This window comes from Prionailurus bengalensis, chromosome B3 (genome assembly GCF_016509475.1).
Source record: "Prionailurus bengalensis isolate Pbe53 chromosome B3, Fcat_Pben_1.1_paternal_pri, whole genome shotgun sequence".
Lineage (NCBI taxonomy): Eukaryota > Metazoa > Chordata > Mammalia > Carnivora > Felidae > Prionailurus > Prionailurus bengalensis.
In genome coordinates, this window is record NC_057355.1 from 70580484 (window position 1) to 70592795 (window position 12312).

The following is a 12312-nucleotide window of genomic DNA, read 5'->3' on the forward strand; positions in this document are numbered from 1 at the left end:
AACCTTTAATTTATTTGTCCTGTGAGCTATTTTGTACCCTGAGGCCTAGAATCCAGAACTATCTCAGCCTGAGAACAGAAGGATTCAATGCCTTTTCACTTGCTTGTGTGCGACGACTCACTTTCCAGACAGCATCTCGTACCATCATGATAACACACAATCCATTTACAGAGGAGAAAACAGGCAAAAAGAGGCTAAGTGACTTGCCCAAGCCTTACAGCTGTGAGGTGAAAGACCAATGAGAGGTACCCTCTGGGGAAGGATGCTGGTTCAGGGGTGAGTTTGAGGAAGTACACAATTACTGTGAAACTTGAAAAAAGTAAAAACTCTTGCAATGCAATAAAGTATTTCTTTCATTTTGTAAATGTTTTTGTAATTTTTCGTTTTTCACACACATACACACACGTACATTTTACATGTAGCAAAATTAAATCTTTTAAGTATTCCGTTCTGTAGTTACACATACATGCATGTTTTTGAAGTTTTAATTTAAATTCCACTTATTTAACGTACAGCGTAATAATTGTTTCAGTTGTACAACATAGTGATTCAACACTTCCATACAACAGCCAGTGCTCTTCACGACCAGTGCCCTGCTTAATGCCTATCACCTATTTAACCCATCCCCCCACCCACCTCCCCTCCAGCATGTCCCAGTTTGTTCTCTGTATTTAAGTCTCATCACGACCAGTGCTGTCTTTAATTCCCATCACCTATTTCTCCCATCCACCCACCGACATCCCCTCTGGTAACCATCAGTTTGTTCTCTATAGTTAAGACTCTGTTTCTTGGTTTACCTCTTTTTCTCTCTTTTTCACCGCCGTGCTCCTTTGTTTCATTTCTAAAATGCCACATATCGGTGAAATCATATGGTATTTGTATTTCTCTAACTCATTCTGCTTAGCATAATACTCTCTAGTTCCATCCATGTTGTTGCAAATGGCAAGGTTTTATTTTTTTATGGCTGAGTAATATTCCATTGCATATATATATGCATCACATCTTTTTTTTTTCTCCCCTCAATGCTAAGATTAGGGCTAGGGTTAGGTGCTAGGTTAAGGTATTGGCCAGGCATCCTGTGGTTCAGAGAACTATCCAAAGACTAAAACACCAGACTTCTGCCAGAGTGTGAATAGACATGCAGCCACCTGTGGAGCTGTGTCAGTGAGGGGATTTGGGGCCCTAGATATACCTTAAGACATTCAAGAGTTCCCTCTGTTTTTATCTGTACTTTGACACCCATTTTCAGAAGTATTACCAATTCTTAAATGTTTGGGGACTTCCCAACAATAACTAGGCTGCTTCTCTGCTTTCATACATATATATTTGGGCAACCAGATCACACCCAAGATGTACTACAGTCTCATTTCATGTCAACTTTTCCTGTGGTCCTTTGAGTCAACCACACACCATTCCCTTGTCTCAGGAAACTGCTGATCTCTTTTCTGTCCCTATAGTTTCATTTTATGAAGGACCATAAAAATGGAATCTTATCTTATGTTACCTTTTGAGCCTGACTTCTCATTGCACTTGAGATTCATCCATTTTGATGCATGTATTAGTAGTTTCTTTTCATTGGTAAGTCATATTTCATTGTATAGATGTACCAAGTTTATTTATCTCTGTTCCAGTTTAGGATATTAGGGTTGTTCCCAGTTTCCAGTGATTAAGAGTAAAGCTGTGTGAATATTCTTTTTTGTTTGTTTGTTTTTAATTTTTTTAATTTTTAATTTTTTAATTTCCATCCAAGTTAGCTTGCATATAGTGCTATAATGATTTCAGGAGTAGATTCCAGTGATTCCTCCCCTATGTATAACACCCAGTGCTCATCCCAACAAGTGTCCTCCCTAGTGATCCTTACCCATTTAGTCAATCCCTCCTACCTACAACCCCTCCAGCAACCCTCAGTTTTTTCTTGTATTTAAGAGTCATGTTTTGTCCCCCTCCTTTTTTTTGTTATTGTTTTTGCTTCCCTTCCCTTATGTTCATCTGTTCTGTGTCTTAAAGTCCTCATATGAGTGAAGTCATGTGATTTTTGTCTTTCTCTGACTAATTTCGCTTAGCATAATACCCTCTAGTTCCATCCACATAGTTGCAAATGGCAAGATTTCATTCTTTTTGATTGCCGAGTAATACTCCGTTGTATGTATATACCACATCTTCTTTATCCACTCATCCATCGATGGACATTTGGACTCTTTCCATACTTTGGGTGTTGTTGATAGTGCTTCTATAAACATGGGGGTGCATGTGTCCCTTTGAAACAGCATACCTGTATCCCTTAGATAAATACCTAGGAGTGCAATTGCTGAGTCATAGGGTAGTTCTATTTTTAATTTTTAGAGAACCTCTATACTGTTTTCCAGAGTGGCTGCACCAGTTTGCATTCCCACCAGCAGTGCAAAAGAGATCCTCTTTCTCCGCATCCTCGCCAACATCTGTTGTTGCCTGAGTTGTTCATGTTACCCATTCTCATGGGTGTGAGGTGGTATCCCATTGTGGTTTTAATTTGTGTTTCCCAGATGATGAGTGATGTTGAGCATTTTTTCATGTTGTCTGTTAGCCACCTGCACATCTTCTTTGGAGAAGTGTCTATTCATATCTTTTGCCCATTTCTTCACTGGATTATTTGTTTTTTGGGTGTGTTGAGTTAGGTAAGTTCTTTATAGATTTTGGATACTAACCTTTGATCTGATATGTCATTTGCAAATATCTTCTCCCATTCTGTTGGTTGCCTTTTAGTTTTTCTGATTGTTGTAATTGTAAACCAACCTGTATTGGTTTACAATTAATTTAATAAGTAATGAATTATTGGGTAAAATTTATTTTATTGTTAACTGTCACTGATTATCCATTCTGATATAAGCTTATGCAAGGAGAAATAATTCATGTTATTCAAATGAACAGACTTTGTTCTATTAATTAATATATTAATCCAGTATTAGGTTAGTAGTTGGTCTTTAGTATTGGAATTTCGATAAATATGTTGTTGGCCTCGAGTACTTTAATTGGTGGTTATCTAGGCCAACTATGGCCTGTTCATACTAACTCTCTAAGGAAGGTTATATCCTGTATCTAAAGGCTGTACCTTTTTATTTTTAATTTTAATTTAATTTAATTTTTTAAATGTTTATTCATTTTTTTTTGAGAGAGAGTGAGTGCATGCGAATGGGGTGGGGGCGGGGGTGGGGAAGGGAGAGAGGGAGACACAGAATCTGAAGCAGGCTCCAGGCTTTTAGCTGTCAGCACAGAGCCTGATGCAGGGCTTAAACTCATGAGCCATGAGATCATGACCTGAGCCAAAGCTGGATGCTTAACTGACTGAGCCATCTAGGCGCTCTTTATTTTTTTAATTAAAAAAAAAAATTATAGCTTATTCATGTTTGAGAGAGAGAGAGGGAGAGAGAGTTTGCACATGCGTGAGCAGGGAGAAGGAGAGAGAGAATCCCAAGCAGGCTCCATGCTGTTAACACTGAACCCTACAGTGGGAGAGAGAGGGGGCTTAATCTCATGAACTTCGAGTTAATGACCTGAGGTGAAATCAAGAGTTGGATGCTTAACTGATTGAACCACCCAGGAGCCTCTAGGCTGTATCTTTTTAGATTAGTATTTAAATTTATGTTGAAATTTTTATTTTTTAAGATCAGTTTAAAAGTGAACTAAAATTCTGTTTTGGATGACTAGCTGTCACTAAGGTTTTCACCTCTACCTATAAATCTTCTATTTTGCTACATAGGTGAGTTTGTTCTTTAAGACTGTTACTAGGTAGCTTGTCTGGTTCAGCGAGGTTAAATTCTTTTTAATTGTTCTAGGTAAATCATTATGCAAGAATAAAGGGGGACAAACTTTGCTATTTAGTTCTTTTCATATTTCTTTTATCATTTCCTTATGGTACTTTTTCTGTAGTGCCAATTAAAATTTTCATCACCTATATTTTTAATTTAATTGAATTTTATTTTTAATGTTTATTTATTTATTTTGAGAGATAGAGCAAGAGACCAGGGATAGGGCACAGGGAGAGGGGGAGAGATTATTCCAAGCAGGCTCCGCCCTCAGTGGAGCTTCAAAAGAAGCTCATTTTTCTTTGCTAATACCTATTACTTTCTTTGCTAATACCTTTGCTAACACTTCTAAAACACTGTTAGATCTGCCTTTAATTCCTCTTCACTCTCCAGGAATTCCTATTCTCTTCAGTTAACCATCTATCTATGAAAACAAATGAAACGGGCAATACTATATGTTAAATGCTATTATAAGTAGGTAGACAGTCCTAGACTGAGGAGTCTTTAGAAAGGATATGTAGCTTTTAAACAAAAATACTGTCTAGGAACAATAAGTTTATTTCTATCTCTTTTGTGTGTGTGTCCCTCTAAATTCCCTTTATTTCACACATCCCCTCACATTTCTATCCTTTTATGTATTTTATTTAGTGCCCTTTCCTTATTTAACTGGTCAGGACTTCCAATAAAATGCCAAATATTCGTGTTGAGAGGAAGCATGTTTTTTCATTCCCAATGTAGGTGGATAGGGGGTTAGAAAGGTTGGTGAAGGCTTCTAATATTTTATCATTAACTAGAATTTGTGTTGGAGATGTTTGTAAGTATCCTTTATCAGCCCAAGTAACTTTCGTTCTTAGTCTACATTTCTGAGTTTTATCAGGAAAGTGTATGGGATTTTATCAAATGTTCTTTCTGTGTCTATTCACATATGTGTAAGAACCCCCACCCTTTTTTTTTTAACATTTATTATTGAGAGACAGAGAGGGATAGAGCATGAGCAGGGGAGGGGCAGAAAGAGAGGGAGACACAGAATCAGAAGCAGGCTCCGCCTCTGAGCTGTAAGCACAGAGCCTGATGTGGGGCTCAAACTCACAAACCATGAGATCATGACCTGAGCTGAAGTTGGCCGCTTAACCGACTGAGCCACCCAGGCGTCCCTATCTCCCCCACTTTTTTTAACCTGGTGATTGGTTTCCAATTGTTAATTCAACCTTGCACTTACAGTATTAAATTAATTTGACATAATATTTTATCCTTATTATATATTGTTTCACTTTCTTTGCTATAGTTTTGGATGTTGCATGTATGTTTATGAAAGTGAACAGCATGTAATTTTTCTTTTTTATGTCTTTATCTGATTTTCATGTAAAATTTGTGTTGGCTTCATAAATTTGGATAAAGTGCTAGCATCTGGTGTGAAACCCATTCTTCCAAATTTGTGGACATCTTGGAGAAAAAAAATGTAGAAGGAATGCTGGAAATGACCTCTCCATCTCCTTGGAGGAATGCTAGTTGGACCACTTGTAATATTTTTTATTAGAAAGATAATGGGGAGTCTTCACATATGTAGCCCTTTTAGCAGGCTATACTTGACCTGTCTAGGTTGCTAATAGTAAATTAGCCTGGAAATTTTGGAATGATTGGATGGATTCAACTGAAAAATGTCAATTAGCTATGCATTTGTCAGAGTAAATGTTGAAGACCAAATGTTTTATGAGTAAATGTTTTATGACCAAACAGAGTAAATGTTTTATGACCAAAATAAGGTCCTTTTCTGTAAGGAGGCTATACACGCATCATTAGGGCCAAGTCTTCATTGTTCTGTCTTCTTCACGTGCAGCCTACAACAGCCTGAACAAACATGGGGACTCTTCTTAGTGGTCTCAGGAGTCTCCATTCTTGACCTTTGTGTTCTGTATCCTTTGCCTTATTGGTAAATTTTGATAGCGGATAATGTTTTTGATTGTCCAACTTTGTTATTTTGGCCAAAAAAAAAAAAAAAGGTGTTTCTTCTTTCTCTCTTCTCAAGAGAACGTTATATAAAAAATATTTCTTTTTTCTTTTTAAAATTTTTATTTATTTATTTTAAATTTCTGTTTTCTTTCTTAAGTGTTTTGAGTATTCACCAGCGAAGCCTACTTTAGGCCTGCACTTTTCTTTGTGAAATGCTGTATCAGTCAGGGATCAGCCATCAAAAAGGACGCACACATGATTTGAACAGAGTTTAATATAAAAATTAACCAGATAGAAACTTGTTAACTAGGTATCTGAAGGTATATAAAGATAGCTCTCTGCTTTCATGGAGGTAACAGTTGTAAGAAGCAGCTTCTACTCTTAAGGGTGAGGGAGCAGAGACAAGAAATTGGAATTACTGAAATGTAGTTCTTTAGAATAGAGTCCTGTGGAGCTGATGAAAATCCCTTTTTGGAGGGAGTGTATCTTGGCTATTGCTTGTTTCTCTGAACTCAGAAGAGAGGCATGATAAGCCCGGGACCCGGATTTTTTGGAGATAGAGTAGCAGCATGCTAGTGTTATCTCTAAGAAAACCCGATGAGGCTAGTTCTCAAACTGTTGGAGAGACCGCACCCTGGATTCACCTGCTGCCATAGCAAAGAAACATCGCTGCAGTAGCTGTGGTGATAATTCTTACACAGGCACAGCAGGCAGAGGGGGAGCCCGTAGAAGCAAAGAGGAAGGAATCCCTTCCCCTGTCTCTACCTTTGCAACCTCCCCCTGGCATGGTCTATCACCAGAACATAAAATGTAGACAGATGGCAGTACAAGAATGTGGTTTGCAGAGTCCCCATATCAGAAAGCATAGTGCAAACAGGTGGGTTTTGAGCTGAGAAGCAACCATAATTGGGACAGAAAATGTTTTAATTAAAGGTTCAATTTGTTTAATAAACATAGGCACATTGAGATGTTTTTGCCTTAGTAGGCAGTTTTTTATAGGAATTTTCCTGTTTCATGTAAAATTTTAAGTTTACAGTATAAAACATTTGTTTTTTTAATGGTTCTTTTTATTTCTGAGAGAGAGGGAGAGAGAGTGAGCATGAGTGGGGGAGAAGCAGAGAGAGGGAGACACAGAATCCAAAGCAGGCTCCAGGCTCTGAGCTCTCAGCACAATAGCCCGATGCGGGGCTCAAACTTGCTAACTGTGAGATCATGACCTGAGCCGAAGTGGGACGCTCAACCAACTGAGCCACCCAGGCATCCCCAGGGCAAAACATTTTGAAAGACTGCAGCATCTGTAGAGATATCTCCTTTTTTATTGCTGGCATTGGTTATTTGTGCTTTCCCTTTCCTAATCAGTCTTGCTAATGTATTGTCAATTTTGTTGGTCTTCTGAAAGAACCAACTTTGGTTTTGTTGTGTCTTTGGATTTAACATTTTTTTAATTTAATTAAATTTTGTTCTTATTATTTTCTTCCTGTACTTTCTTTAGGTGAATTATCTTGATATAGACACTTGGATCATTCATATGACTCATTTATCTTTTAAAAATATGTGTATATATAAAAGTCCCTGAAAACACTGTTAGACTGCATTCCATATGTGCTTATGTATGTATTTTTTTAGTAGTGTTCAGTTAAAAATGGTTTTCTTACTTTCCATTGAAGTTCTTTCTGAAACATGGATCACTTAGAAGTGAATTGTATTGACTTGCTAATGAGTTAAAGGAAATCCATATCCTTGGATTTCCTGGACAGTAGGACCTCATTTTGTAGTCTATAAATTAGAATACTAATTATATTGCCTTTCAAGAACACAACAGTACAAGAACACAACACTGGCAGTAGGACAGTAGGACCTCATTTTGTAGTCTATAAATTAGAATACTAATTATACTGCCTTTCAAGAACACAATCCTGATTCAGCGTTGTTATATTTCTCTGATACCGAGGTGTGAGAAGACATTATATACATCCTTGTAATCACTTATGAATAAATGCTGGCCACTAAATCTGAAGCCTCATATCACTGAGTAAGGGCTGATAAAATTGCATCTTAAACATATCCCAGGATGGGGACAGGAGGGTGGCATCATTTATGTGTGTAATCTTGATTTCAGGTCTGGTCATGATCTCACGGGTCTTGGGATCAAGTCCTGTGTCAGGCTTTGTGCTGACAGTGCAAAGACTGATTGGGATTCTCTCTCTCTCTCTCTCTCTCTCTCTCTCTCTCTCTCTGTCCCTACCCTGCTTTTGTGCATGTATGTGCTCTCTCTGCCTCTCTGTCTCAAATAAGTAAACAAATATTAAAAAAAATATCCTGGGAGCCATGATATGTCCCCATGAATGTATGTAGAGAGATCTGAGTAATGCTTCCATGATTATCTAGTTTGGGGAAACAACACTCTGTAAACATCCTTTGATATAGTTTCTATCTCTTTTTAAAAACTTTTTTAGGAAATTAAAAACTATAACAATAATTATTTGCATATTTTCCATTTTGTCATCATCACTTTATTTTAATGGTATAGAGATTGAGATGTCATTATTAACAGTTTAGGTCTTGGTATACAGATAGTACACAAGAAGTCATGACTTTCTTCTTTTGTTCATGGGAATAAACTAGAAATCACAATATTATAAAGATGTGTCAATATAATTTTATTCAGCAAATGGCCTATATCATCCAGTGCTGTGATATATGCTCTATTACAATGGCAGTTTCATTCAAAAAGATTATAAGACATTGACATGACTGTTTTTCCCAATCTAAGACTACTAACACAAACACCCAACTGCTCACATTTTCTTTCTCTATGTTTTACTATTTATGCATGCCATATCATACATTTTGGGGACTTTCTGTTGAGGGCTTCCCTCGAAAGGAGAAGTTGGTTAGGTATATAGCCCAAAAGAACATGGTCTATCTGAAACCTGTAGAAAGAAAGGTTGTGTGGTATGTGGAATTTTGTGGTGGTGGTGGTGTTGTTAGAAGACCAAAAAGAAAGCCTTTCCTTCATTATTTTTTTTAATTTGCAATATATAACACCTGAAATACACAAAGCAATATAAGTAGGTCAGGAAGAAAAGCATGCAAATGAACGATGGCGTGGTGGTAGATAGAACATACCAATGCCATCTTAGTTGCCTCAGCTCCTTCTGGAGTCCCTCTGTTTCTTGGAGGGAGCATTAGCTCTGCTCCTCTCAACGTGTAGCTTTCATTACTGACTCCAAAGCATCTGCTCCAGTTGTGTGCCAGCCACCAGGACAGAGGAAAGAGAAACTGGAGCTGATGTCTTTAAAGAGATGGCTGAAGTTTCACAAATTGCTTCTCATGTTCTGCTGCCAGAAGTCAGTCATATGGCCACATCCGTCTGCAGAGACTAGGAAATCTGCGCTGCAGCTGGGTGGTCATGTGTCCAGCTGAATCTTGAGGGTGTTGTGTTAGTCATGGGAAGAATAGGTATATGGACCCTTAGCAGCCAGGCATTGACTTACAGTGTATCCCCAAGTTTGGTTTTACAAGGCAACACAAGATTGTTTTTCAGGATGGTTAAGTCAACTTTCACCCACCATCAGGCTATAAAATTTCCATTAATACACAGCAATACATATTGTCAACAATAACTGTTACTGACAGATGTTTTTCTTTAACATGTATGTCATTATGATCTAAAGTTATATTTTGTGATTACTAATGAGGTTGAGTGTCTAGTGTCCAGTGGTATTTCTTTTGAGAAATAAACACCTGGTCTAAATTTTTCCCACTGTCCCCCCTTTGGATTATTTTTCTTTTTTATTAATTTCTAGGAAGTTTTTAGATTTTTGAATAAAATTATTGTGTTTTATGCATTGATGGTTTCATTTTGGCTTTTTTTTTTTTTAATTTTTTTTTCAACGTTTATTTATTTTTGGGACAGAGAGATACAGAGCATGAACGGGCGAGGGGCAGAGAGAGAGGGAGACACAGAATCGGAAACAGGCTCCAGGCTCCGAGCCATCAGCCCAGAGCCCGACGCGGGGCTCGAACTCACGGACCACGAGATCGTGACCTGGCTGAAGTCGGACGCTTAACCGACTGCGCCACCCAGGCGCCCCTCATTTTGGCTTTCTTCTCTTCGCTGTAAATTTTTTTTTGCTTCAAAGGAACACATTCTTCCCGTCTACTAGCAATCCTTTCTTATTTCTTTAACATCAGGTAAAATTAGAATCATGAAATTCACTTATTCACATAAGAAAATAAGTAACGTTTCAAAAAGTTGTGGATACTTTTCCTGTTGTATTTAGCAAAAAATTACGTGAAGAGAAATTCAATGTTTGAATCAATAGTTAAGACTTGAAAACTTGAAACAACTTGAAAGACTTGAAAACTTGAAAAACTTGAAAACAACTCCTGGGTGGCTCAGTCAGTTAAGCATCTGACTTTGGCTCTGGTCATGATCTCACTGTTCGTGGGTTCGAGCTATGCGTTGGGCTCCATGCTGACAACTGAGAGCCTGGAGCCTGCTTCAGATTCTGTGTCTCCCCTCTCTCTCTGCACCCCCCTCCACTTGTGCTCTCTCTCTGTCTCTCAAAAACTGAATAAATGTTAAAGATTTAAAAAAAAGACTTGAAAATTTGAACTATAAGGGATATGCTGTGGAGTACAAGGGCAATAACATTATAATTTGATTCATTTTTTTTTCTAGGTAGATGTTGATCACTCAAATATCTTTATTATCCTCTGTAGCTTAGTTAGAATTAAAGTAAGTAAATCATGTATTATTAGAAATGAGAATAATGATAATTAACTCACAGTGGTTTTGTAACATACGTAAACTAGGTAAAATGCTTAGCATGGTGTAGGGATTATTGGTAAACTAAAGGTAGTATTTATTACTCTTATCATTATCAATGTCATCTGAAAATATTTGAATAAATATAAAGGAATATTTGTACAATTATTATTTTCAATTATTATCCTCTCCAAGTGGTAAGAATATAAGTGTTGGAGTTTTGAACACATTTTCATGATGGAACAAACACAAACCATACATCTGGGAAGACTTAAAGCTATCGGTATGATGAACAGGTCATGTTTCCAGGTCAGTTTATAGGTAAAAATGTGGCCAAATTTGGATGCAAAGGGTACATTTTCTGATTTAATGAGAAAACTAGAAATTATCCTTTGAATCCATATGCTGACTTATCAGTCTCTTTATGGCATTCCTAATGTCTTTATTTCTCAGTGTGTAAATGGCTGGATTCAGGAGAGGTGTGATTACTGTGTAAAACACAGCAAGAAACTTGTCTACCCAAGTGATGCTAAGTGGCCACAGATAGATGAAGATGCAGGGTCCAAAGAACAGCAGCACCACTGTGATGTGGGCGGTACAGGTAGACAGTGCCTTTGATGCTCCATTCTTAGAGTGAAGGCGCACTGTTACTAGGATATAGGTGTAGGAGATGAGTAGGATGATGAAGCAAGTTGTTGCCAAGACCCCACTGTCAGCATTTATCAATATTCCTAGAGTATGTGTATCCATGCAGGCCAATTTGATCACCAAAGGGATATCACAGAAAAAACTGTCCATTGTTCTGGGTCCACAGAAGGGCAGATCTAAAATCATAGCTAGTTGGCTCATGGCATGCACAAAGCCAATGACCCATGATATCAAAACCAGCCAGATGCACTTTTGTCTGTCCATGATGCTGGAATAATGGAGTGGCTTGCAGATGGCCACATAACGGTCATAGGCCATTGTCACAAGTAGCACCATCTCACCCCCTCCAAAAAAATGCACACAGAGGATCTGGCTCATGCAGCCACCAAAGGAGATGGTCTTATTATCCTTTAGGAAGTCTATGGTCAGTTTAGGGGTAGTTACTGAGGAAAGGCAGAAGTCCACAAATGAGAGATTGGCTAAGAGGAAGTACATCGGGGAGTGGAGATGAGGGTCAGTGATGAATAAGAACACGACAAGGAGGTTGCCCACAACCGTCATCAGGTAAAGCATGGAAAATGGCAGTAAGAGGAAGTTCTGGAGCTCTCTTGAATTACAAAGTCCACGAAAAATAAACTCAGACACCACAGACTGGTTAGCTTTCTCCATTTAGTACGTTGTGTTCTCATGTGACCCAAAGGAAGAACTAAGAACTTCTAGAATGGAAAGAAAAGTGTAATTAATGCTCAGGTGCTGGAGAGCAGATTAGTAGTACTCATGTCAAAAATTCAAATCATACTATTGTACAAAAGCTCAAAATGGAAAATAAAGTTTTTGTGAATTTATAAGTAGGCACAGTCTGATGGCCCAGAAGGAGAGCTAAGTATAGAAGGGTAGGTCAAAAGCCTTACCTAGAAGTCGGCGGCGTAGGAGGACGCTGGGCTCACTGCGCGTCCTGCTGATCACTTAGATTCCACCTACACCTGCCTAAATAACCCAGAAAACCTCCAGAGGATTAGCAGAACTGAGTCGCCGGAGCCAAGCACAGACGAGAGGCCCACTGAAGAGGGTAGGAAGGGCGGCGAGGCGGTGCGCGCTCCACGGACTGGTGGGAGGGTGCCGGGTTGGAGGGCGGCTCGCAGGCCAAGCCAAGCCCCT

The 12312-nt window shown here is 38.4% G+C and overlaps 1 protein-coding gene across 1 annotated transcript; it reads right to left on the minus strand.

Annotated features, from left to right (window-relative positions):
* Positions 1-10884: 10884 nt before the first annotated feature.
* Positions 10885-11823, minus strand: LOC122468042 (olfactory receptor 4K3-like). Its single transcript, XM_043554527.1, has one exon. It carries the CDS (start codon positions 11821-11823, stop codon positions 10885-10887), a length of 939 nt encoding a protein of 312 aa, XP_043410462.1.
* Positions 11824-12312: the final 489 nt, after the last annotated feature.